The sequence below is a fragment of the Gigantopelta aegis genome, chromosome 10 (genome assembly GCF_016097555.1).
Source record: "Gigantopelta aegis isolate Gae_Host chromosome 10, Gae_host_genome, whole genome shotgun sequence".
NCBI lineage: Eukaryota > Metazoa > Mollusca > Gastropoda > Neomphalida > Peltospiridae > Gigantopelta > Gigantopelta aegis.
This window is the reverse complement of record NC_054708.1, coordinates 12,291,156-12,312,811: the sequence shown is the minus strand read 5'-3', so window position 1 is coordinate 12,312,811 and position 21,656 is coordinate 12,291,156. Positions and strand designations below refer to the sequence as shown.

The 21,656-nt window shown below is 40.7% G+C and overlaps 1 protein-coding gene across 4 annotated transcripts in view; it reads right to left on the bottom strand.

Moving 5' to 3' along the window:
- Positions 1 to 21,656, bottom strand: part of LOC121383165 (tyrosine-protein kinase receptor torso-like) — a 190,877-nt gene that overhangs the window by 143,770 nt on the left and 25,451 nt on the right. For all 4 annotated transcript variants that reach the window (XR_005959268.1, XR_005959269.1, XM_041512994.1 and 1 more), the window contains one exon: positions 632 to 1,473. Coding sequence is in view for 2 of the 4 variants with exons in the window: in XM_041512994.1 (XP_041368928.1) it covers positions 632 to 772 (141 nt within the window). In the remaining 2 variants the exon portion in view is untranslated. The remainder of the gene's footprint in view (positions 1 to 631; positions 1,474 to 21,656) is intronic.

Sequence of the window (21,656 nt, the reverse complement as noted above, 5' to 3'; positions counted from 1 at the left end):
CACTCGCGGAGGTATTACGTAACTACTGGCCACATGGCTCCGCACCTGGGCTGGGTGTGTATTAGAAGTACAGCTCGACGACCGTCGCGCAAAGGTATCACGTAACAAGTTGCCCATCTGGGCTAAGTGCATTTGGAACTGCACACGGTCCTCTAAAATAATTAATATCGCCACAGGCGAAAAGAAATTAAGAGCATGTACCGTCACAGATGTTAAATATACAGGATAGCACATACCACGGCCTTTGGCATACCTGTTGTGGTGCATTGGCTGGAACGAGAAATAGCCCAATGGGCCCACTGACGGGGATCGATCAAAAACCGACCGCGCATCAAGCGAGGCACTTTACCAGTGGGCTACGTCCAGCCCCTGTCCCAACAAATGCCCCGCCATTGTTACATCAAACGCCATGGTATGTACATATACAATGTTCCTTTCCTCCAATTAATGCAAAACTGTGCCGTTTCCTTTGAAAACTATGTGTTAGCATTATCATGTTTGACATCCTCTAGCCGATGATTAGTGTTGCCTTAGTGCTGTGGAATAATAATAATTATAATCAAAGTTGCTTTAGTGGTGTCGTTAAACAGAATGTTTAAAAAAAAAAACCCCAAAAAAACCCCAGTCTTACCTTTTCATTGCAATGTGCTTGGCATCTGGCCTTGATTACGTAGGAATTAAACGTTTTATCCATTGTTCTTTGATCAGGTTCCACAACACGTAAACTGGCAAACACAGCAAGAACAACACAGATGATCTTTAACGCCATCATAATATTCTCCTTAACTCGAGTGTCCCAGCTCTGGCCAAGACATGAATAAATGAATGAATCTCTGACTGTTAAAACGTAGATCTTCAACACTAGATGTCGATTTACGATTACGGAAACAAATTTCCTGAGATAAAACAAAAAGTCCAATACTCCGCCCTTAGATTGGTTGGTCACTTCTGCGATGTGACAACGTATAAAAATGAAGAACGAACACAAAGCGAGTGACGATGGAACTCGCGTTTAGCCATAGATCGCAGAGACCGATTTCCAGGAACTACCGTATTATTGGTACATACTACTTTTACTATCCGAGCTTTTCACGGGCACTGGCTGTATCCATAGTAATTAACCGGTCAAGCACCACCACTGGGATAACAATGTCTTCAAGACACGGAAACCATTTCAGATGATTTGATACGCATCAGCCGTATGCGCGAAGACGCAGCAGGCCACACACCGATTAACGTCAGCGTATCGTGTCTCTTTTTTGACGATTATGTTGATGATGATGATGATGATGATGATGATGATGATGATGATTAGTGGTCTAGAACTCTTGTGTAATTATAGCGGAAGCGCCACCAGGGGGTGAAAAAAGTATAATAATAAACTGGACTCTCTTTTATTCTTTCTTTTTTTCAAAGGACGCAAATTGTTTTCCTTGCCTGCGATGTTCTCCGGCGTTTTTTCTCAATTATTTTCTGTAAAATAATAAAAATAATAATGAATATGACAGCACTAATACTATTAATACTAATATCAGTATATCACCACCATTACCACCTCTACTACTACTATTACTACTACTACAACTACTACTACTACTACTACTACTACTATTACTATTACTATTATTACAACGACTACTACTACTACTGCTGCTGCTGCTGCTGCTGCTGCTACTATTTCTACTACTTCTGCTACTCCTATTTCTACTACTACTACTACAACAACTACTACTACTGTTAGTATTATTACTACTACTTCTACGACGACGACGACTACTACTACTACTGCTGCTGCTGCTACTCCTACTATTACTACTACTACTGCTGCTACTCCTACTACTATTACTACTACTACGACTACTACTGCTACTACTAGTGCTGTTGCTGCTGCTGCTACTATTACTACTACTACTACTACTGCTACTGCTGCTGCTGCTGCTGCTGCTGCTGCTGCTATTCCTACTATTACTGCTACTGCTGTTACTCCTACTATTACTACTACTACTGCTGCTGCTATTTCTACTATTACTACTGCTACGACTAGGACTACTACTACTACTACTACTACTACTACTACTACTACTACAGCTGCTGCTGCTACGTTCGTCTGAGAAGTAATGGTTATCGAGACAAGCTCTAGTCTCTTTTTGGACGATATTTCCCCTTTTAAACATGAATGAATGGATGAATGAATGAATGTTTAACGACACCCAGCACAAAAAATACATCGACTACTGGGTGTCAAACTATGATAAATGCAATAATAATGTGAACCATTTGAAACATCACAAACTTTAGCTTATCTCTATTATAACATCTTAATCCAAATGTTTTACAGGTGTGATGATTAACTAAACTTGGTGTCCATTTTACAGGCTGAAACTAGGGTATGCGCCTTTATGGTTGTCGTTTGATATAACAATATCATGTTTTCTCAGTTTTCAGTTTCAGTTAATAACTGTTTATAACGTGTCTTCGTCAGAGCAAATTAGTTGTGTTACTTAAATTACAAATATTATCCTTTTGCGATCATTATGTTTAAAAGTGACTTGTATGGCATTTTTTTCCCATCTATGTTAAGATACAAACCGCTTTGTGTAGTCTGTTAAAATAAAACTTATACTAGTATTAAACTCAGTCTAACGTTTTCAAACGAAAGGATTTTAAAAACGAAACGAAATGATCCCACTGGCTCTACCATCAGTGATATTTAAATTTCGCATAATAATTCCGTATCCAACATCACAATAATGCATCAACATGTAAATACCTCTCCCCTTTTCATTTTCTAATAATTAATCATTTACAAAATGCTGTTAAAATACAACAGTACCATGATTCACCTAACAGCATAATTCCCAACTCCACTCCACCCCCACCCTCCCTTCCGCCCTTGGCTTGTTCTCTGGCGCAATTCGGAATTCGTACCCAGGACATATTTGTCTGAACCTTAAACAGATAAGAGCTGCTGAAGAGTATACATCCATCCATCCATCCATCCATCCATTTAATGTCGCCTCTCTTGAGGATTCTTACACGATGACATTTTATTTTGGAATTGGTCTGTCTTGATCTCCTTCCCTGCTGGGGAGGGGCTGATGTGTTTTGTGTACATCACACCAACACCACTGATAAGATCACTATTGTTTATGGCGATTCAGACGTCATTGCTTATGGCGAGCCAGATTGACATTTCATTTTTATTTTTATTATTTCCGCGCTTATATTCACTTAAGGTTCAACGACGCTGTTCTGGGCACACACCTCAGCAACCTGGGTTTTCTGTCCAAGACAGAGGGTTAGTGGTTAGTTGTTAGTGGTTAGCGAAAGAGAAGAGAGTGTATTTGATCTTACACCTACCTCCCCATGGAGACATTAAAATTCGCTCTGTGTGAAAGCCGGTGTAAAAGGAATGCAGGTCCGTAGTGCACATGGTCTTACGACTATCCATTTAGTCGTTAAAATTCGCTCTGGGTGGAAGCCGGTAACGGGCTGCGAACCTAGTACCTACCAGCCTTATATCATATGGCTTAACCACCACACTACCGAGGCCTGTCGAGATTGGCAGCAAGGAAGGAAGAAAATACCGACGTTGAAGAGAGCGCCAGGGGAGACAATCAAGGGTGAGAGAGAAGCCCTGATATCAGCCTACAGCCGACACTAGAATAATTGTGGTAAGTTTGCCTAGATACAATGGTGCCGACATATCTACGCCTGAGACACAAAACAAAAATATTGACAAGGTTCGCATTTGGCCCAACTCAGATGAAATGGACTCGTTCACCTTTTAGAAAACAAAAATAACATCGAACGCTACGGGGGAGTAACTAGCAGTTAAGACACGAGAGCTGTTTCTAAACAGACTGATGATGGCGGGTTATTTAGACTAGTGTGGACCACACTTCCGCATGAATTCGATCACCATCCATCGGATGCTGAAGACCATGCTGGGCACGGGCATGATCACTTTGTCTAGGAACAAGACAACCTATCGACCATCCTCCCACACTTCAGACCCATATAATGAAGGAAGGAAATCTTTTATTTAACGACGCACGCTCAGCACATTTTTTTACGGTTATATGGCGTCGGACCACATTGATATTGAGAGAACTGAAATCCGCTGTCGCCACTTCGTGGGCTACTCTTTTTGATTAACAGTATGGGATCTTATATATATATATATATATCATCCCACAGAGAGGATAACACATACCACGGCTTTTTATATACCAGTCGTGGTGCACTGGCTGGAGCGAGAAATAGCCCAATGGGCTCACCGACGGGGATCGATCGCAGACCGACCGCGCATCAAGCGAACGCTTTACCACTGGGCTACGTTCCGCGCCCCTCATATAATGAGGCCAAGCGCTCGCGTTTTCTTGCTGCACTGGGGTTGCACTTAATGTTAGGTGAATTAATAAGACTGAATACTATGGAAATCATCTCTCCATCCTTTCAGCACGTACTAGAAAAGGCATACCTTTTTGAACCTATCCTTCTCAGGGCCGTAGCCAGCGGGGTGGGGGTGTGGGGGGGGCAGGGTACACAGTACTCAGCCCCCCCCGGAAAAAAAATGCAGAAAAAGTTATAGAAACTTAAAGAAAATTATTTTCTTAACCGTTTAAGGAGTTTTAGACTATTAATTTATCAGTCCCCCCCCCCCCCCCCAACAAAAAATCCTAGCTACAGCCCTACTTCTAAATATTTTAATAGCCCTAAAGAGCGCTTCTCTTTCTGAAAATGTCCTAAAAAAAAACATTTCGCTTTTAAAAAATAATGTTTATTTTTTAATAGTCCATTATTCTTTATTTGGAAAGTCCATCTAAAGTACTCCACTAATCTTAAATGTTTGGCGGAGCAATCATCTTGTTTGGCCTTAAGCGAATATTTGCATGTGATCAAAAAGAACTATTTAAAATTACGGTTATATGGCATTACGTTAATGACTACACACATATTGCGAGAGGAAACCGGCTAACGCCACGCATTTAACTACTCTTTTCGATTAGCTGCAGGGAATCTTTTATATCCATTATCCTAGAGACAGGATAGTACATACCAAGGACTTTGTTACATGGGATCGAAGAGTACCTGCACCCGTATTAGTAATGACTGTCGTCAGCTCCTATGGCGTACGGGGTGGTTCAGATATGGCTACAGACTAGGGTGATTTCCCCATTTGCTGAAATGCATGTGAGGATAGTTTTTGTGATGTGTTTCTTGGCTGTTTCATATTTTCAATTATTATCAATATGGTTCAACATAACCGAGTTAATAATAATCATACGAAGCAAACGTGTAATAACAAGTGTAATGACGTAATTGTGGGAAGCGACATCATAACATGACGTTGCTTCTCCAGTCCTAGCTCAGATTGTGCATTTGAAATATGACGTCATTTAGTCTTCTCCTAGTTGTGGCTGAAACATTTTGAGTTGGGTTTTGTTATTCATAAAGAAAACAACAATAATAATGTGGATAATAAAGAAATTATTACATTTGCGTGTGAATGGTAGTTATTTTACGAAACTCGTGCCAGGATTCATGTACTTCCCTCGCTCTCGCTCAGGCAATACAAAAAGTCTTCACACTCGTTTCGTAGTATATATTCTTTCGCAAAATAAACTCGTGCAATAAATAGGAAGCAAAAACAACGTATGTGAAGTTCTGTATATTTGTTAGACTAGGTTTGCCAGGGAAGATGATGTAGTTTGTGAATAAATTCACATTTTGTAATACATTGGATACTGCATACTGTCCCACTTCACCCGAAAGTCATGCAATATTTATGTAAAATGTACAAAAATAGGTGTCATTCGGTGTGTTTACATTGAGATAGCGAAAAACAAAAAGAGCTGCACAACATGGGTTCACTGTCCCCAGGCAGGTAAAATGTCTTGTAAACTGCCAATGGTCTAGCATAGTGAGATTAATCAAACTGCCACAGCCACTGAGCTACACGGAAAAATAGAGTGTAATTAATTATTGTGCTCTCAGTCCTGGCATGCGTACAGACCGGATGTCAATCAGTGGTAGAGGTAGTCGTCGAAAAATCAATTGTTCTCTATGGACTCGGATCCCATGCCCAACCCGGCCCCGATGCAAAATTAGCATTTCTTTCCTGGGTTTTTTCTCTTTTTTCTTGCTTTCTTTCTTTCTTTCTTTCTTTCTTCTTAATGCTAGGGGCAGACTACCAACTGCCAGCACAAAGTAGGCCAACGTTCTGCTTTCACGAGTAATCTGAGCGCTCTTACAACTCGATTATCGTCGAATAACCCATTAGTTGTTAATATGAACGCACCTGACGTAAGTTGGGACAACTCCGTCGTGACCGTTGGTAGTCTGAACCTAGCATTATATACGAAATAGACGTAACTGACGAAACGTGGTGAGATGTAAAATAAGCATTTCTTCACGACAGTTGATAATTGAGTCTAGTATTAGAAATACGGAATAGACGTAGCTTACAAAAGATGCCGAGATGTAAAATAAGCATTTCTTCACGACAGTTGAAACGTTTGTGACTAGCATTAGAAATACGGAATAGACGTAGCTTATACAGGTGCCGAGATGTAAAATAAGCATTTCTTCACGACAGTTGAAACGTTTGTGACTAGCATTAGAAATACGGAATAGACGTAGCTTATACAGGTGCCGAGATGTAAAATAAGCATTTCTTCACGACAGTTGAAACGTTTGTGACTAGCATTAGAAATACGGAATAGACGTAGCTTATACAGGTGCCGAGATGTAAAATAAGCATTTCTTCACGACAGTTGAAACGTTTGTGACTAGCATTAGAAATACGGAATAGACGTAGCTTATACAGGTGCCGAGATGTAAAATAAGCATTTCTTCACGACAGTTGAAACGTTTGTGACTAGCATTAGAAATACGGAATAGACGTAAACCATTTCTTCACGACAGTTGAAAAGTCTGAAACTAGCATTAGAAATATGGAATAGCGTAGCTTACAAAAGACGTCGAGATGTAAAATGATAATTTCTTTCTCTTTTCTTTTTCTTAAGGCTGGTAGGTGTTGGGTGTCGCGGTGACATTTGCTGTATTCAGTAAATAACTTCTGTGATGTTTTAACTCAGCGCCGCAGGAACACTACGTACTAAGTCAACTGTGTCTGCTTCGCCATAATGGACGGAAGGCAGACAACTAAATTTACGTATCCTGTCATTATCGTCTGAGGTATGTGCTTTCCTGTCTGTGCGAAAGTGCCTATAAAAGATCCCTTGCTGCATTAGGAAGACTAGGAGTCAATATTACCAAATGTTTGACATCCAATAGCCTATGATTAACAAATCAATGTGTTCTAGTGGTGTCGTTAAACAACATGAACAAACTTCTTATGGTCTGAGGATTCCGGCTAGTTCAACCTAGGGACAACAGACGATGTCGTCGGAAGTGCTGTCAATCAGGGACAACAGACGATGTCGTCGGAAGTGCTGTCAATCAGGGACAACGGACGATGTCGTCGGAAGTGCTGTCAATCAGGGACAACAGACGATGTCGTCGGAAGGAAGTGCTGTTAATGAGGGACAACAGACGATGTCGTCGGAAGTGCTGTTAATCAAGGACAACAGACGATGTCGTCGGAAGTGCTGTTAATCAAGGACAACAGACGATGTCGTCGGAAGTGCTGTTAATCAAGGCTAGCGGTTGGGGGACGTAGCCCAGTGGTAAAGTGCTCGCATGATACGCGGTCGGTCCAGGATCAATCCCCGTCGGTTGACCCATTGGTCTATTTCTCGTTCCAGCCAGTACTCTGCAAGTGGTGTAACACAGATCGTGGTATGTATTATCCTGTCTGCGGGATGATACATATAAAAGATGCATTGTTGGTAGTTGAAAAGTAGCCCCTGCTTCATTATATCTGTGATCTTTAACCATATAACCAACGCAATATAACTAGTTAAAATTTGTTGTTGAGTACATAGTTCAATAAAACAATTCTTTCTTCTTTTTTCTAATAACCAAACGTTACAAGTTCCCTATTTTGTGTTTCGTTGTTGTTGGATTTATTTGGGGGTTTTGGGGGAGGGTATTATTTTTAGTTAGTTATTTTTATTGGTGGGGGTGGGTTTACGACGTCATAAATGCTCTTTCTTTGACTGATATATATTACATCTAATTAACATACAACTGTTATCAATAGATAGTTTTTTTCAATTAGTTCCAGTGACCATTGACCATATGCAAAGGTGTATACCTAACAACACGATTATATAATCCACACAACATATACAAAACAGCACTAAGATAACTAAATGGACACGAAAGGCTTGTTGTGTAGTCAGCTAAGCCAATACACTGTTGCGTCATTGGTGATAGTAGACCCTGGGGCTATTATATATCGCGCCAATTCCGTAATTAAGTTATTTAACCAGTTTCCTGTTATGTTTCCGACTAACGGAACCTTTTTAATGACTAAAGTTTTTTAAATAGAAAAGGGCGGGAAGTATCACAGCGGAAAAGCGCTTGCCTGTTGCACAGGCGGTCTGGGATCAATCGCCGTTGGCGAATCCATTGGGCTATTTCTCGTGATAACCAGTGCACCACGACTGGTATATCAAAGGTTAGGGTATGTACTATCCTATCTGTGAAATGGTGCATATGAATGCTACTAATGGAGAAAAAAATGTAGCGGGTTTCCTTTCTAAGACTGTCAAACTTACCAAGTGTTTGGCTCCAGCGTGGAGCGGTAAACGTGATGGCGGAGCGGTAAACATGATGGCAGGAATGCAAACGTGATGGCGGGGCGGCAAACATGATGGCGGGGCGGCAAACGTAATGGTGGGGAGGCAAACGTGATGGTAGAGCACAAAACGTGATGGCGGGTCGGTAAACGTGATGGCGGAGCGGTAAACGTGATGGCGTGGCAAACTTGATGGTGGGGCGGCAAACGTGATGGCGGATCGGCAAACGTGATGGTGGGGCGGCAAACGTGATGGAGGGGCGGCAAACGTGATGGTGGGCAGCAAACGTGATGGCGGGGCGGCAAACGTGATGGAGGGTCGGTAAACGTGATGGCGGAGCAGTAAATATGATGGCGGAGCGGCAAACGTGATGGTGGGGCGGCAAACGTGATGGCGGAGCGGTAAACGTGATGATGGGGAGGCAAACTTGATGGTGGGGCGGCAAACGTGATGGTGGAGCTGTAAACGTGATGGTAGGGCGGCAAACGTGATACCGGGTCGGCAAATGTGATGCTGGGGCGGCAAATGTGATGTTAGGGCGACAAACATGATGGCGGGGCGGTAAAGGTGACGTTGGGTCGGCAAACGTGATGGCGTAGCGGTAAACGTGATGGCGGGCTGCAAACTTGATGGTGGGGCGGCAAACTTGATGGCGGAGCGGCAAACGTGATGGCGGGGCGGCAAACGTGATGGTGGAGCTGTAAACGTGGTGGCGGGTCGGCAAACGTGATGGCGGGGCGGTAAACGTGATGGTAGGGCGGCAAACATGATACCGGGTCGGCAAATATGATGTTAGGGCGGCAAACGTGATGGCGGAGCGGTAAAGGTGACGTTGGAGCGGTAAACGTCATGACGGAGCGGCAAACGTAATGGTGGGGCGGCAAACGTGATGGCGGGGCGGCAAACGTGATGGTAAATGTCAAACGTACCAAGTGTTTGGCATCCAATAGCCGATTATTAATAAATCAATATGCTCTAGTGGTATCGTTAGACTAAATAAACTTTTTTTGTACTAAATACAGTTTCTTGTTTAGAATATCAGTGTCTGTATATCCAATGTGTTTCTGATCGTCCTAGTATTTGTAATTTTACCTCCAAATAATATTATACGTGCGAGAAAAAGAGGTTTGAACTGTAACAAGCATTAAAGTCTAAGGCGCTAGTTTAAACCCGTGAAAATAAATACTAAGTTTGATTAATCTACAAACCCGTAACACATCTGGACAAAAGGAGTCTGTGACGTTGACACTGGCCTGGAATACTCTTAAAAATAAACAAGGGCTCGTCTCCATAACCGTTACTTCTCAGAGGTAAGTGCGCTTTTAATTTTTATTTTAATTTTTAAATGCATTTTGTGGTACCAGAAACATTTCAGATGTACCGAATTAGATAAGCTAAACATTGAAATGTAAGTAATGTCTGATTTCAATTAATTATCCAAAATGCTTCTAATAGTGAAAAATACGCCAGAATTGTTGGGGGGGGGGGGTTTAAAGTGGGTCTGTGACTTTAAGAAAATGAGAAACGTTTTGGATGTACAAACACTGATCATGCTCTCAACAAGAAAATGTATTTAACACGTAACTTTAACATGTAACATGTCCTGATGGTCGGAAACGTGTGAATAATGAAAGCAAACTCAGGACTGTCGCTTTAATACTTTAATTAACGAGTGGAACACTAAATCCACAAGCCGACGTAAATAATCAAACGTATGGCGGACCGGTAAGCTGCTACTTAAGATGGAAAGGAGTGATTGAAAAAATAAGAAGGCGACAGACGTGATATCGGGGCCGCAAATGTGATGGGGGCGGCAAACGTGATGGCAGGTTGATAAACGTGATGGCGGGGCGGCGACAAAAGTGAAGGCGGGGCGGCAAATATGATACATGAGGCAAACATGATGGCCGGGCGAAAAACATGATATTAAGGCAACAAACGTAATTCCAGAGCAATAAACGTGATATCGGGGCAGCAGACTTGATACTGGGCGGCAAACGTCATACCAGGGCCCCGTTCCACGAAGCGATCTTAGCCCTACTGTTGTCGTAAATACCTACCATCGAGACCTTAAATATTTTCTACAATTGTTAGCCCGTTCCACGACGCTGCGTAGCTTACTGTCGTCGTAAATTACAGTGAAAATTTACAATTGGTACGAGGCAGTTGTAAGCCACTAACGTAGCTGTTAAATGGCAGTTAGATGATGCTTTGATAATTTTCTAAGAAGGATAGTAACTCTTTGTGTAAAAATGGATCTAATATATACCAAATACCTTTTATGAAACTCTGTGATCGATGAAAAACAGTCTAGGCCTAACGACCTTCACACAAAAATAAGGGAGATAACTCTCATGTCTTATGCATTCGGCAATTATCGCTTACCGAATAAATTGACAAAGTTACTTCATGGTTGTCCCATACCAATGAATACATCCAACATGTTCCGAAAAGTCGGTAAACAATTTATTATTTAACTAATTCGCACTTCTTTGCAAAGAATCTATTAATAATTAAAGGGGCATTTACGACTACCGTAAGGTTGCTTTGTGGAACGGCTGTAAAGTTTACGGTGCTAGTTGTAAAACTCACCTTAAATCACTACAATTAACCTTAGCTACAATTCGTTCATGGAACGGGGCCCAGGGCGATAAACGTCATATAGGGCGGCAAACGTCATATCGGGCGGCAAACATCATACCGGGGCGGAAAACGTCATACCGGGGCGGCAAACATGATATTTGGCGGCAAACATGATATCGGGCGGCAAACGTCATACCGGGGCGACAAATTTTATATTGCACGGCAAACGTGATACTGGGTGTCAAACGTCATATCGGGCGGAACATGTCATACCGGGGCGGCAATCGTCATACCGGGGCGGCAAACGCAATTTTGGGGCGGCAAACGTGATATTGGGGCAGTAATCGTGATGGCGGGGCGGTTAACACAATACTGAGGCGGCAAACATGATTTCGGGGATGAAAAACACAAAAGCGGGGCGACTAGAACACTATAATGACATCGCAAGTCTCATTCATAAAATGACAACAAAATATCTACACATACTAAAAGCATATTTACCATAACAGTTCCTGGCTGAGATGCTCATTCGGAGCATTAGTCCAATAGTCCAATCACGATCAGAATTTGGTGAAACCTTTTATACGCTTAAGACAGCCGTGCACGGTGAAACCACGACAGACTCTTTTTAACTGGAGGATCAATATAATGTCTAAAAGCCGTATCGGACATGCGCATATTGACATTACAACAGGTTTTAAACCACGTATGCCAGCTGTAGGGACAATGGAACAGAAGACTAATTCCAGGTATCCACTGTACATCTACTATCATTGCATACTGAATCCTTTCGCTTAATAAACAGAACATTCTAGCACTTGGTGACATGTACTGATTTTTGTACCCTATTGGTGCTCGGATAAAGTTTCGGATAAGGGGCGGTAAATTTCTCGCCGCCCTAATAATAATTTGGCTACTACTCTGTCTAAAAGAGGTTAATATGTCAAAATTCAAAATTAACAAATGTTTGACATCCAATAGCCGATGACTAATAAATCTAGTGTTGTTGTTAAACGAAACAAACTTTTAAATCACGGGCGTTCGGGTCCTGATCGGATTCTCTCTCTCTCTCTCTCTCTCTCTCTCTCTCTCTCTCTCTCTCTCTCTCTCTCTCTCTCTCTCTCAGTGTAATATCTTAAAATATCAGTGAAATAAAAGTGTTATCAGTCACCCAGTGACGATAACACATTTTAGAGTGAAAATTTCACTATTTCACTCTAAAAGTAGAAAGTGTTATCTTCACTGTAAGAAAGCTGGAACTATTTTGCTGCTGGTATTTTAAAAATAAAGGTAAATTGCAAAAGTTATATAATAAATAGAACATTTCAAGCGCGACGAGTGATATATGATTACAAACTTCACTCGATGAGATATAAATCATATTTGACAAAGAACCATGTTATATCCTCTATATATGACAAATTAGCGTAACGCGCATGAGTGTTCCATTGACTGGTAGTACTAATCAGACACCTAGAAACTCTAACCAGGACCCGAACGTATATATTAGTTATACTGTTAGTAGTAATGAGAATTGTTGCTTAGTCGGTTTACGATGTTTTATGAAATTGGACCCAGGTCTAAATGCATATACATCCAAACAGTACTGCAGGTCTGGTTAGGCCAGGTCATAGGGTTTAGCGTGCACGTTCAGAGCAAGCTGTTGTAGCGCACGCCTTTCATGGGCGCAGATGTCGACTTTGGCCTGCTCCTTCGTTCAGAACCGGAAAGGGGTCGGGGTGGGGGTTAGTGGGGGCAGGTGAGTGGGGACCGCCCGCGCTTGGCAAGTGCAAGAGAGTACAAGCATCCCGACCAGGGTCAGCAGCGGGCGGGGGTATTTATGGTGCTATTGAACTGCAAATGTCCCGTAGGATTGGGTCCAAATGTAAAAAAAATATATATATATATATTTACGGCACTGCCCATCTTTGAACTTCGAGCAGGATCCACGACTGGTGTGGTATGCTCTGCTCATCTATCAGCGGCTGATCCGTCTAAAGCATGGATAATCATGAAGACGGAAGTAGCAGACAATTACATTCCAAATGAAGATTCACACTTTGTTAATTGTGAAAACACTGGCGTTAAATCTAGTGAAGATGTCAGTAAAAGTGACTCAGTAAATGCAGACTGCATTGAAAGACGTAACCAATCTCGTTAAAGGACAGTGGGTCTGTCTCGGCTTCATAGTCATGTATTATTAAGAACTAGCAACAGTCCCTGTCAATCTGATAGCAACCTAGCAGTCTTGCTGTCTAGAAATGCACGTGCTAAAAGAACAGACGATGAAGGCAGTGTGATCCTTGACAACAATGACACACGTAATAGCACCCGTGTCTTTCAATTCAATCTTTAGCTTTAAATGCCCGAAACCTTAGTGGTATAGGGATGTGTTTAAAGGTTCTCTCTCTCTCTCTCTCTCTCTCTCTCTCTCTCTCTCTCTCTCTCTCTCTCTCTCTCTCTCTCTCTCTCTCTCTCTCTCTCTCTCTCTCTCGTGCTACCGTAATTAAATGGCATCTTCATCACACATTCTTGACACTGAGACCAGATTTGTTAAAATGAAATCGATGAATGCTTATTAACATTCAGGCATGATATACCTTGCCATTGTGCATTGGTCCTGCAATGTCAGAAAGAAACAGGGCATCAAATACCACAACACGTAGATGCTGCTTTTGTTTCCTCCATGATGTAAATTACATAATCTATCATCTATCTATCTAACACATATTTGATGTTGTCTTTGTGTTTTCCAAAGTGATTTCCATTTCATCTGTCTGAGTTGGGCCAAATGCGAACCTTGTCAATATTTTTGTTTTGTGTCTGAGGCGATATTTCGGAGCCATTGTTGCTAGGCAGACTAATCATAGTGTTTCTAGTGTAGGCTGTTTGTTTGTGTTGTTTAGTGACACCACTAGAGCACATTGATGTATTAATCATCGGCTATTAGATGTCAAACATTTGGTAATTCTTACATACAGTCTTAGAGAGAAAATCCTCTACATGTTTTCCATCAGTAGCAAGGGATCTTGTATATGCACCGTCCCACAGACAGGATAAAACATCAGGTGAACGCTGTACCACTGGGCTACGTCCCGACCCACCCCCCCCCACCCCCCACCCCCACCCCCATCCCCCACATATAACTAACGTATGCTACAACCACATCAGTGGCGTTACTCTCATGAGACATAAATTGGAGAAGGAAGGAAGGAAGGAAATGTTTTATTTAACGACTCACTCAACACATTTTATTTACGGTTATATGGCGTCGGACATATGGTTAAGGACCACATATATATTGAGAGAGGAAACCCGCTGTTGCCACTTCATGTGCTACTCTTTTCGATTAGCAGCAAGGGATCTTTTATATGCACCATCCCATAGACAGTATAGCACATACCACGGCCTTTGTTGTACCAGTCGTGGTGCATTGGCTGGAGCGAGAAATAGCCCAATGGGCCCACTGACGGGGATCGATCCCAAACCGACCGCGTATCAAACGAGCGCTTTACCACTGGGCTACGTCCCGCCCCATAATTTGGAGAAGAAGTACAGTGTCACCTAAATGTCTGGTTTTGCCTAGCTACAATTGGCTGGATGGAGTTTCTACTCATCGGCCATTTTGATTATTTTATTTCATATTTCTTTTTAAGGATGTATTTTTATTTTAAAGGATATACTGTCTAGTAGAGGATCTCCTAGGTAGGAAGTGACTGTTCTCCTACATACGAGACACTAGGTAGGAAGTGACTGTTCTCCTACATACGAGACACTAGGTAGGAAGTGACTGTTCTCCTACATACGAGACACTAGGTAGGAAGTGACTGTTCTCTTACAGACGAGACACTAGGTAGGAAGTGACTGTTCTCCTACAGACGAGACACTAGGTAGGAAGTGACTGTTCTCTTACAGACGAGACACTAGGTAGGAAGTGACTGTTCTCCTACAGACGAGACACTAGGTAGGAAGTGACTGTTCTCCTACATACGAGACACTAGGTAGGGAGTGACTGTTCTCCTATAGACGAGACACTAGGTAGGGATTTATGGAATTTGCCACTATTTTGACAAATACTCATTCGACTCTGCAGTGTACAGAAATACGATTTTTGTCGATAACGGTTTTGTTGTTCAGATTGAATTCTCTGGGATATTACACCTCGAGTTTGTGGATCACCCGATCTAAAACACATGCAAGATATTTCTTCACCGTACACACCACATTCTGTAGTATCTGAAAATATACTCTTCAAAAAAAGAAACTTGACATTAGTAAAAATAACGCTATCGGATTATTTTTACAGAACCAAAGACATTATAAAGACAATCAAGTGAGCGAATGTTGATGCAAAAACACTATAAAACACGTTCGATTCGCATAAACGTAGCCATAGTCAAAGTTTGTACTGAAACGCAAAAGCGCAATCCTCAAAGAAGCACGAGCATCATGAAGTTCTGTAACTTTGCATGCCGAACCCTCCGGTGGTGGGGCATAAAAGGCCACATCAGCAGTAATTCAAACAGATCGCATAACGACACTGTAGGTAACGCAATAATGCCACGATTCGCTTCAGCTCAACGCAATAATGTCATTGGAAGATTGCAAGCAGGGGCACCTCAACAAGCTGTAGCAAGGCACTTTGGCATCTCCAGACAGACAATCTCTGATTCATGGGCACGGTACAACACCACTCAAAGTGGTCAGGTCGTCCCAGAGTAACCACCACCGCTCAAGATCGATACATCCGGGTGTGTCATCTTCGAAATCGAACCATTACAGCAACAACCACAGCGACACAAATCCCTGGACTACGCAGAATCGGTTGAGGGAGGCAGGGATTTTCCCTAGAAGACCAGTGCGACGTTACGTTTTGACCCCACGTCACTTAGCGGAGCGTCTGCAGTGGTGCCAGAAGAGGGTGATATGGACACGTGCCAGGTGGAGGACTGTTTTGTTCTCAGACGAGTCTCGTTTTCTTCTGTCACGTGCTGATGAACGCACACGTGTCTATACACGTCGAAGGGAATGTTATTCTCCAAACTGCGTGCAACAAGTCGACCGTTTTGGTGGTGGCAGTGTCATGGTGTGGGCAGGAATTCATCATGGTGGTAGGACGGCTCTTGTGCATGTGGTCTGCAGCATCACGTCATTCCGCACATGAACATCAACGGCGGAATGTTTCAGCATAACTATGCCAGACCACATGTTGCACGTGTTAGTCAGGAGTTTCTGCAGCGCCACAACGTCCACAGATTATCTTGGCCTGCCCGTTCGCCGGATGTAAACCCAATAGAACATCTATGAGATGCATTGGATCAACGTGTGCGCCGGAGGAATCCACCACCCCAGACACTTCCATAACTTCTTAAGGCACTGCATCGTGAGTGGCAAAACATTCCACAACGTGTTGTGCAACGTTTGATTGCTTCCATGCGTCGCCGTTGTCAAGCTGTCATCAGGGTTCATGGTGGTCATAACCGATACTGACATTTCCCCACCACTATGTCTGTGTACATGTTTCAGATGGATTATCATGTCTACCAGGGTTTTGAGGTTTTTTTTATTTTATTAAACTTTGAAAATCAATGTCAAGTTTCTTTTTTCTTTTTTTTTGAAGAGTATATATCTTAACACAACACCACTCGACATATTGGATTCTTGATATCATGTGACACTCATAACACCGCCGCTTAATAAAAAAGGCCGCACAGTTGTAGAGTGACTAAACAATTCAACAAAACATTTTTTTAAAGTTTTCATTCATGCTCTTTTTAAAAAAAAAAATTAAATGACGTATGGTAATGAGCGTTAGTTGAAGAGGTACGCATATATTGCTTACATTTGAAATCGCGTGGTCCGTTCTTTTAAAGATATGACCTCAACAGTGGACTGCAATCCTGTCAGTTATATAGATAGAGACTACTACATAAGTATCCGTTAGATCAATCTAATTAAAATTAGCTCCACTATTATATGTGGATCTAACAGCAGCTTTAACAGTTGACCTTTCATTCGACCAGTCAAAACCTTACTTGCAAAATCATGCCAATGATTTGAAAAGAATTTGAAAACATTCGGGATTATGCCGAGGGTATACGAAATGATTCAGGAATTACGAAGTATGCCGGAAACTAATTGCAATATAAAAAACAGTGATGGTATAGCCATAAAATCTGTTTATACTAGTATACAATCCAAAGTTTATTACTGCACTTTTCCCCCTGTTTTTTCAATGTTGAAATAGACCAACAAGTTCGCCTATTGCATAAATAGTCTCGCCCGATATTTTTAGAATTTGTATGCTCCCGAATAACGCTATAAAAGGCGAAGTGTAATTGGTCGATATTTAAATTGTTATTTATAGATGAAATGCCACCTGGACATGGGAGTCCACGCAATGCTGTTAGATCTACTGGTAGACCCAGTAGAGCTAATTTTAATCAGATTGCCGTTAGATACCATATGTCTTACAACGACTTGCTTTAAACCGTATTTAAGGAGTGAAAGCGAGTTGGATACGTTTCTAAACAACGAGTTGTAAGATAAATATCTAATGGTCACGAATGTTGTATTATATTTCTTACATATCTTGAAAAAAAAACCAGTTTCAAAATAAATTTAAATGCCTTTTCCAGCGAAAATCTATTTACGGCTCTTTCGCTTATAGTTAACTTGTGCATCAAAGACAAGTCAATTTCTGGTTATTTTGTACGTCATGGAGTGATCGATTCGACCGTGTGGGTTTTTTTGGGGGTTTTTTTTGTTGTTGTTGTTGTTGTTGTTGTTTTCATTGGATGGCATGGCATTGGTGACCTGGTCATCACCTAGCTGCAGCCAGTTGTATGTCTTTAAAATGTTACAGCACGTTTATGTGTTAACAAGTATGTGTTAATGATATTCTCACCAACAGGTGTGTAAGAATACTAGTATATATCTGTAGTTATTTTACAAGGAACCATACTTTCTTTTATGATGTGTTGTCCGATTTAATATTTACAATGAATGAATGAATGAATGAATGATTGATGACACCCCAACAAAATAAACCAGAAACGTACATCAGCTATTGGGTGTCAAACAAAGGTAAGTCTCGAAAACTCATCGATTTCATTTATTTAGTCTATTATTTATTATTTTAAATAAATTACAGACATTTATTTCATCTTGTGTTATATTATCTGAAAGACAATCATCTTATAAATAGTTTGAAACAATTTGTGCTTAAATCGGTTTATATTTAGTGATGTGGGAATCAAGCGTAATCTATAAAATTTTATAATTTTGGCAGTCATAATGGATCTGACACGAAATAAGCACCTTCGTAGATTCAAAATGTGGCGCAGAGTCCTTATTTGTAATTAGCAATGATATATGCATCATAAAATTAGGGGTGGGGGCGAATTGTGTCTTTTGGACATATTTATGAGCAAATAATCGCATATTGTAAATTTCGGGTGACCTTTTTTTTTCAAAATGGTTGTAAGAATTGTTCACCTTTTAGAACACGTCATAACTCAAGGTATGATGTTTCCATAAATCTATATAACAATTTCACGAAAATTACACAGCCGCGTGAAATTACACATACCGCGTGAACTAAAATGTATCCCACAGAATTAACACCATGGTCTTATGCATCCACCTCTAGTTGTACACGTCATAATATACTTAAGATTTACGTTTACGGTGACGTGTAAAATACTCTAACTGTCACCGCGACTTCCTTTGTCCCATATTTTTTAACCGCACTGTTGATAAATATCGCACGTGGAGTGCTGCGGGCGGTTTGCTTTATGCATATAATGTATGTTAACTGATAGTGTCTGGTCGGTGTGGCAAACATCACGCGAGATTCGGCCAACGGTAGGTTTATCGCGGCACAAGGATACCGTTCTCCAAAGTTGTCACTTTGTGTAACAGCTTGATATAGTCCGCAGTGGGAAATAGGTCCTCGTTAACAAATAATATAAAATACTTAAATAGCTGTTCAAATCTGTTTTGTTTTATGATCGCAGTTAGACAGACCCTTATAGTATATAAATAACCTCCTGATTTGATTTTGCTCTGGGAAATAGGGGCTGATTAAAAAATAATATAAAATATTGAAATACCTTTTTTGAATCTTTTTTGTTTTATGTTTACCACGAGATCGATCACGGAAGTATATAAATAACCCACTGGTTTTGATGTTGCTTGTTATATGCATTGCTAAATGATAACAACTGTGCGTGTGGTTTTCTGCCACTTTTATAACAGTAAAAGGGTGGATAACTCAAAATATTTGTTATTTATACTTATTTTGATTTATTTAATTTTTAATTTTTTGCATGGTAGTTACAATGTGACTGTACTTCCTAAAAATAGCAGTCACGTTACCCTCTCTATATTGCTCTAATGTTTGCAGAATAAATACACTTTAACACACAAATTGTACTGAAATGCATGTAAAACTATAAGGAGAAGCCACGGTGACGTCACATGTTTTGATCACGTGGTACCGCGTGAGCTCTGGTAGGCAAGAACCACTTTTGACATTGGTAGTAATGAACAATCGAATGTTTTTTTCGTCAATTAAATCAGTGTACACTAGTTTTGATGAATGGTATTTTGTCATGGTAATTTCATACGTTGTTGTTAGCCGCACAAATCACTATAGGAAGGATTGTGGAATTATTTTTATCGAACAGTAAGCTGACAACAATCAACTTTGCCTATCCCACAACGGAGATCGTCATGTTACACAAGGTCTGTTGTATGTTATTCGTTCGTAATACTAGTACACGTAGAATGTTTATTGAAATGAAAAATTGAAGAGATGATCAAATTAAAATGAAAAAACCCAAACACACACACCACCAAACTGGATGGAAACGAAGATGCCCTGTTGACAGTACCCAGTCAATCGACAAACAACGTTTTGTGTAACTTTGTATTGACAGATCCATTATAGTGTGTAAAAAAAAAAATCTGAGTGTATTTTATATTGTATCATGCCATAAAATAGGTAGGTGGCTGGAGTATTTATATTTTTAATTAAATAACAGGGAGCTGTATGTGAGAGAGAGAGAGAGAGAGAGAGAGAGAGAGAGAGAGAGAGAGAGAGAGAGATGTTTTATTTAACGACGCACTCGACACATTTTATTTACGGTTATATGGCGTCAGACATATGGTTAAGGACCACACAGATTTTGAGAGGAAACCCGCTGTCGCCACTATATGGGCTACTCTTCCGATTAGCAGCAACGGATCTTTTATTTACGCTTCCCACAGGCAGGATAGCACAAACCATGGCCTTTGTTGAACCAGTTATGGATCACTGGTCGGTGCAAGTGGTTTACACCTACCCATTGAGCCTTGCGGAGCACTCACTCCGAGAGAGAGTCAAATCATACTAATATGTACACAATATAAAACTTTCATACTTATATCACAGAAAATTAACAATTTTGATATTTTTTTCTAGATATCAATGATCCCTGTTTATGGGCAAATAGAGAACCGGCAGCTCTTGGATGAAATAAGGGCCTTTCAGGATGAATTAAGGGCCTTTTAGGGTGAATTAAGGGATGCTAAGGAGAACACTGGTATAAGATTCGGCGTTTCTTTTCTACGGTATCTCATGTTTCTGTGCACAAGAAGGATACCAGAACTTTTTTCACTGACTTTCCAAACATTATTGGGGCTATTCAGTATGTGATGATGACATTGATAACACTTGGACTTAATCGTTTTTTTACCACGATCTCTATTTTCTAATAAAAACAGACTTTACAAAATCAATAAAATTATATCGAGAAACAATAGACAAGGCATTATTATTTTATTTTTTTTTGATCATATCATTATAAACCAATGATTAAATGATATTTGATTGTGTTAATTTATGTTGTAAATTAAAACATAAAAAACATTTTATTGTTACAATCTACAGTAATTAGTTGTTTCAACTGGTTTTTTATTAATCAGGTTGAAAGTGAAAGCCTTTTGAAACTGTGCCTCTTGTCAAAGGTAACTGACACAGTTTGGGATTTGAAAGGAAGGAATCTTTTATTTAACGATGCACTCAAGTCATTTTAATTACGGATATAAGGAGTCGGTCATGTTTAGGGATCACACAGATAATATTAGGGAGAAAACCTGTTGCTTTCTGAGTAGCAGCCAGGGATCGTTTATATGCAGTAGCCCACAGACAGGATAATAAATAGCATAGCCTATGTTACACCAGTTGTGGAGCACTGGCTGGAACGAGAAATAGCCCCATAGGACCACCAATGTGAATCAATCCTAGACCTACTGTGTATTAAACTATGTCCTGCCCCGTATGGGATTAGGTAATTAAAATATTTATGGTAATTTATA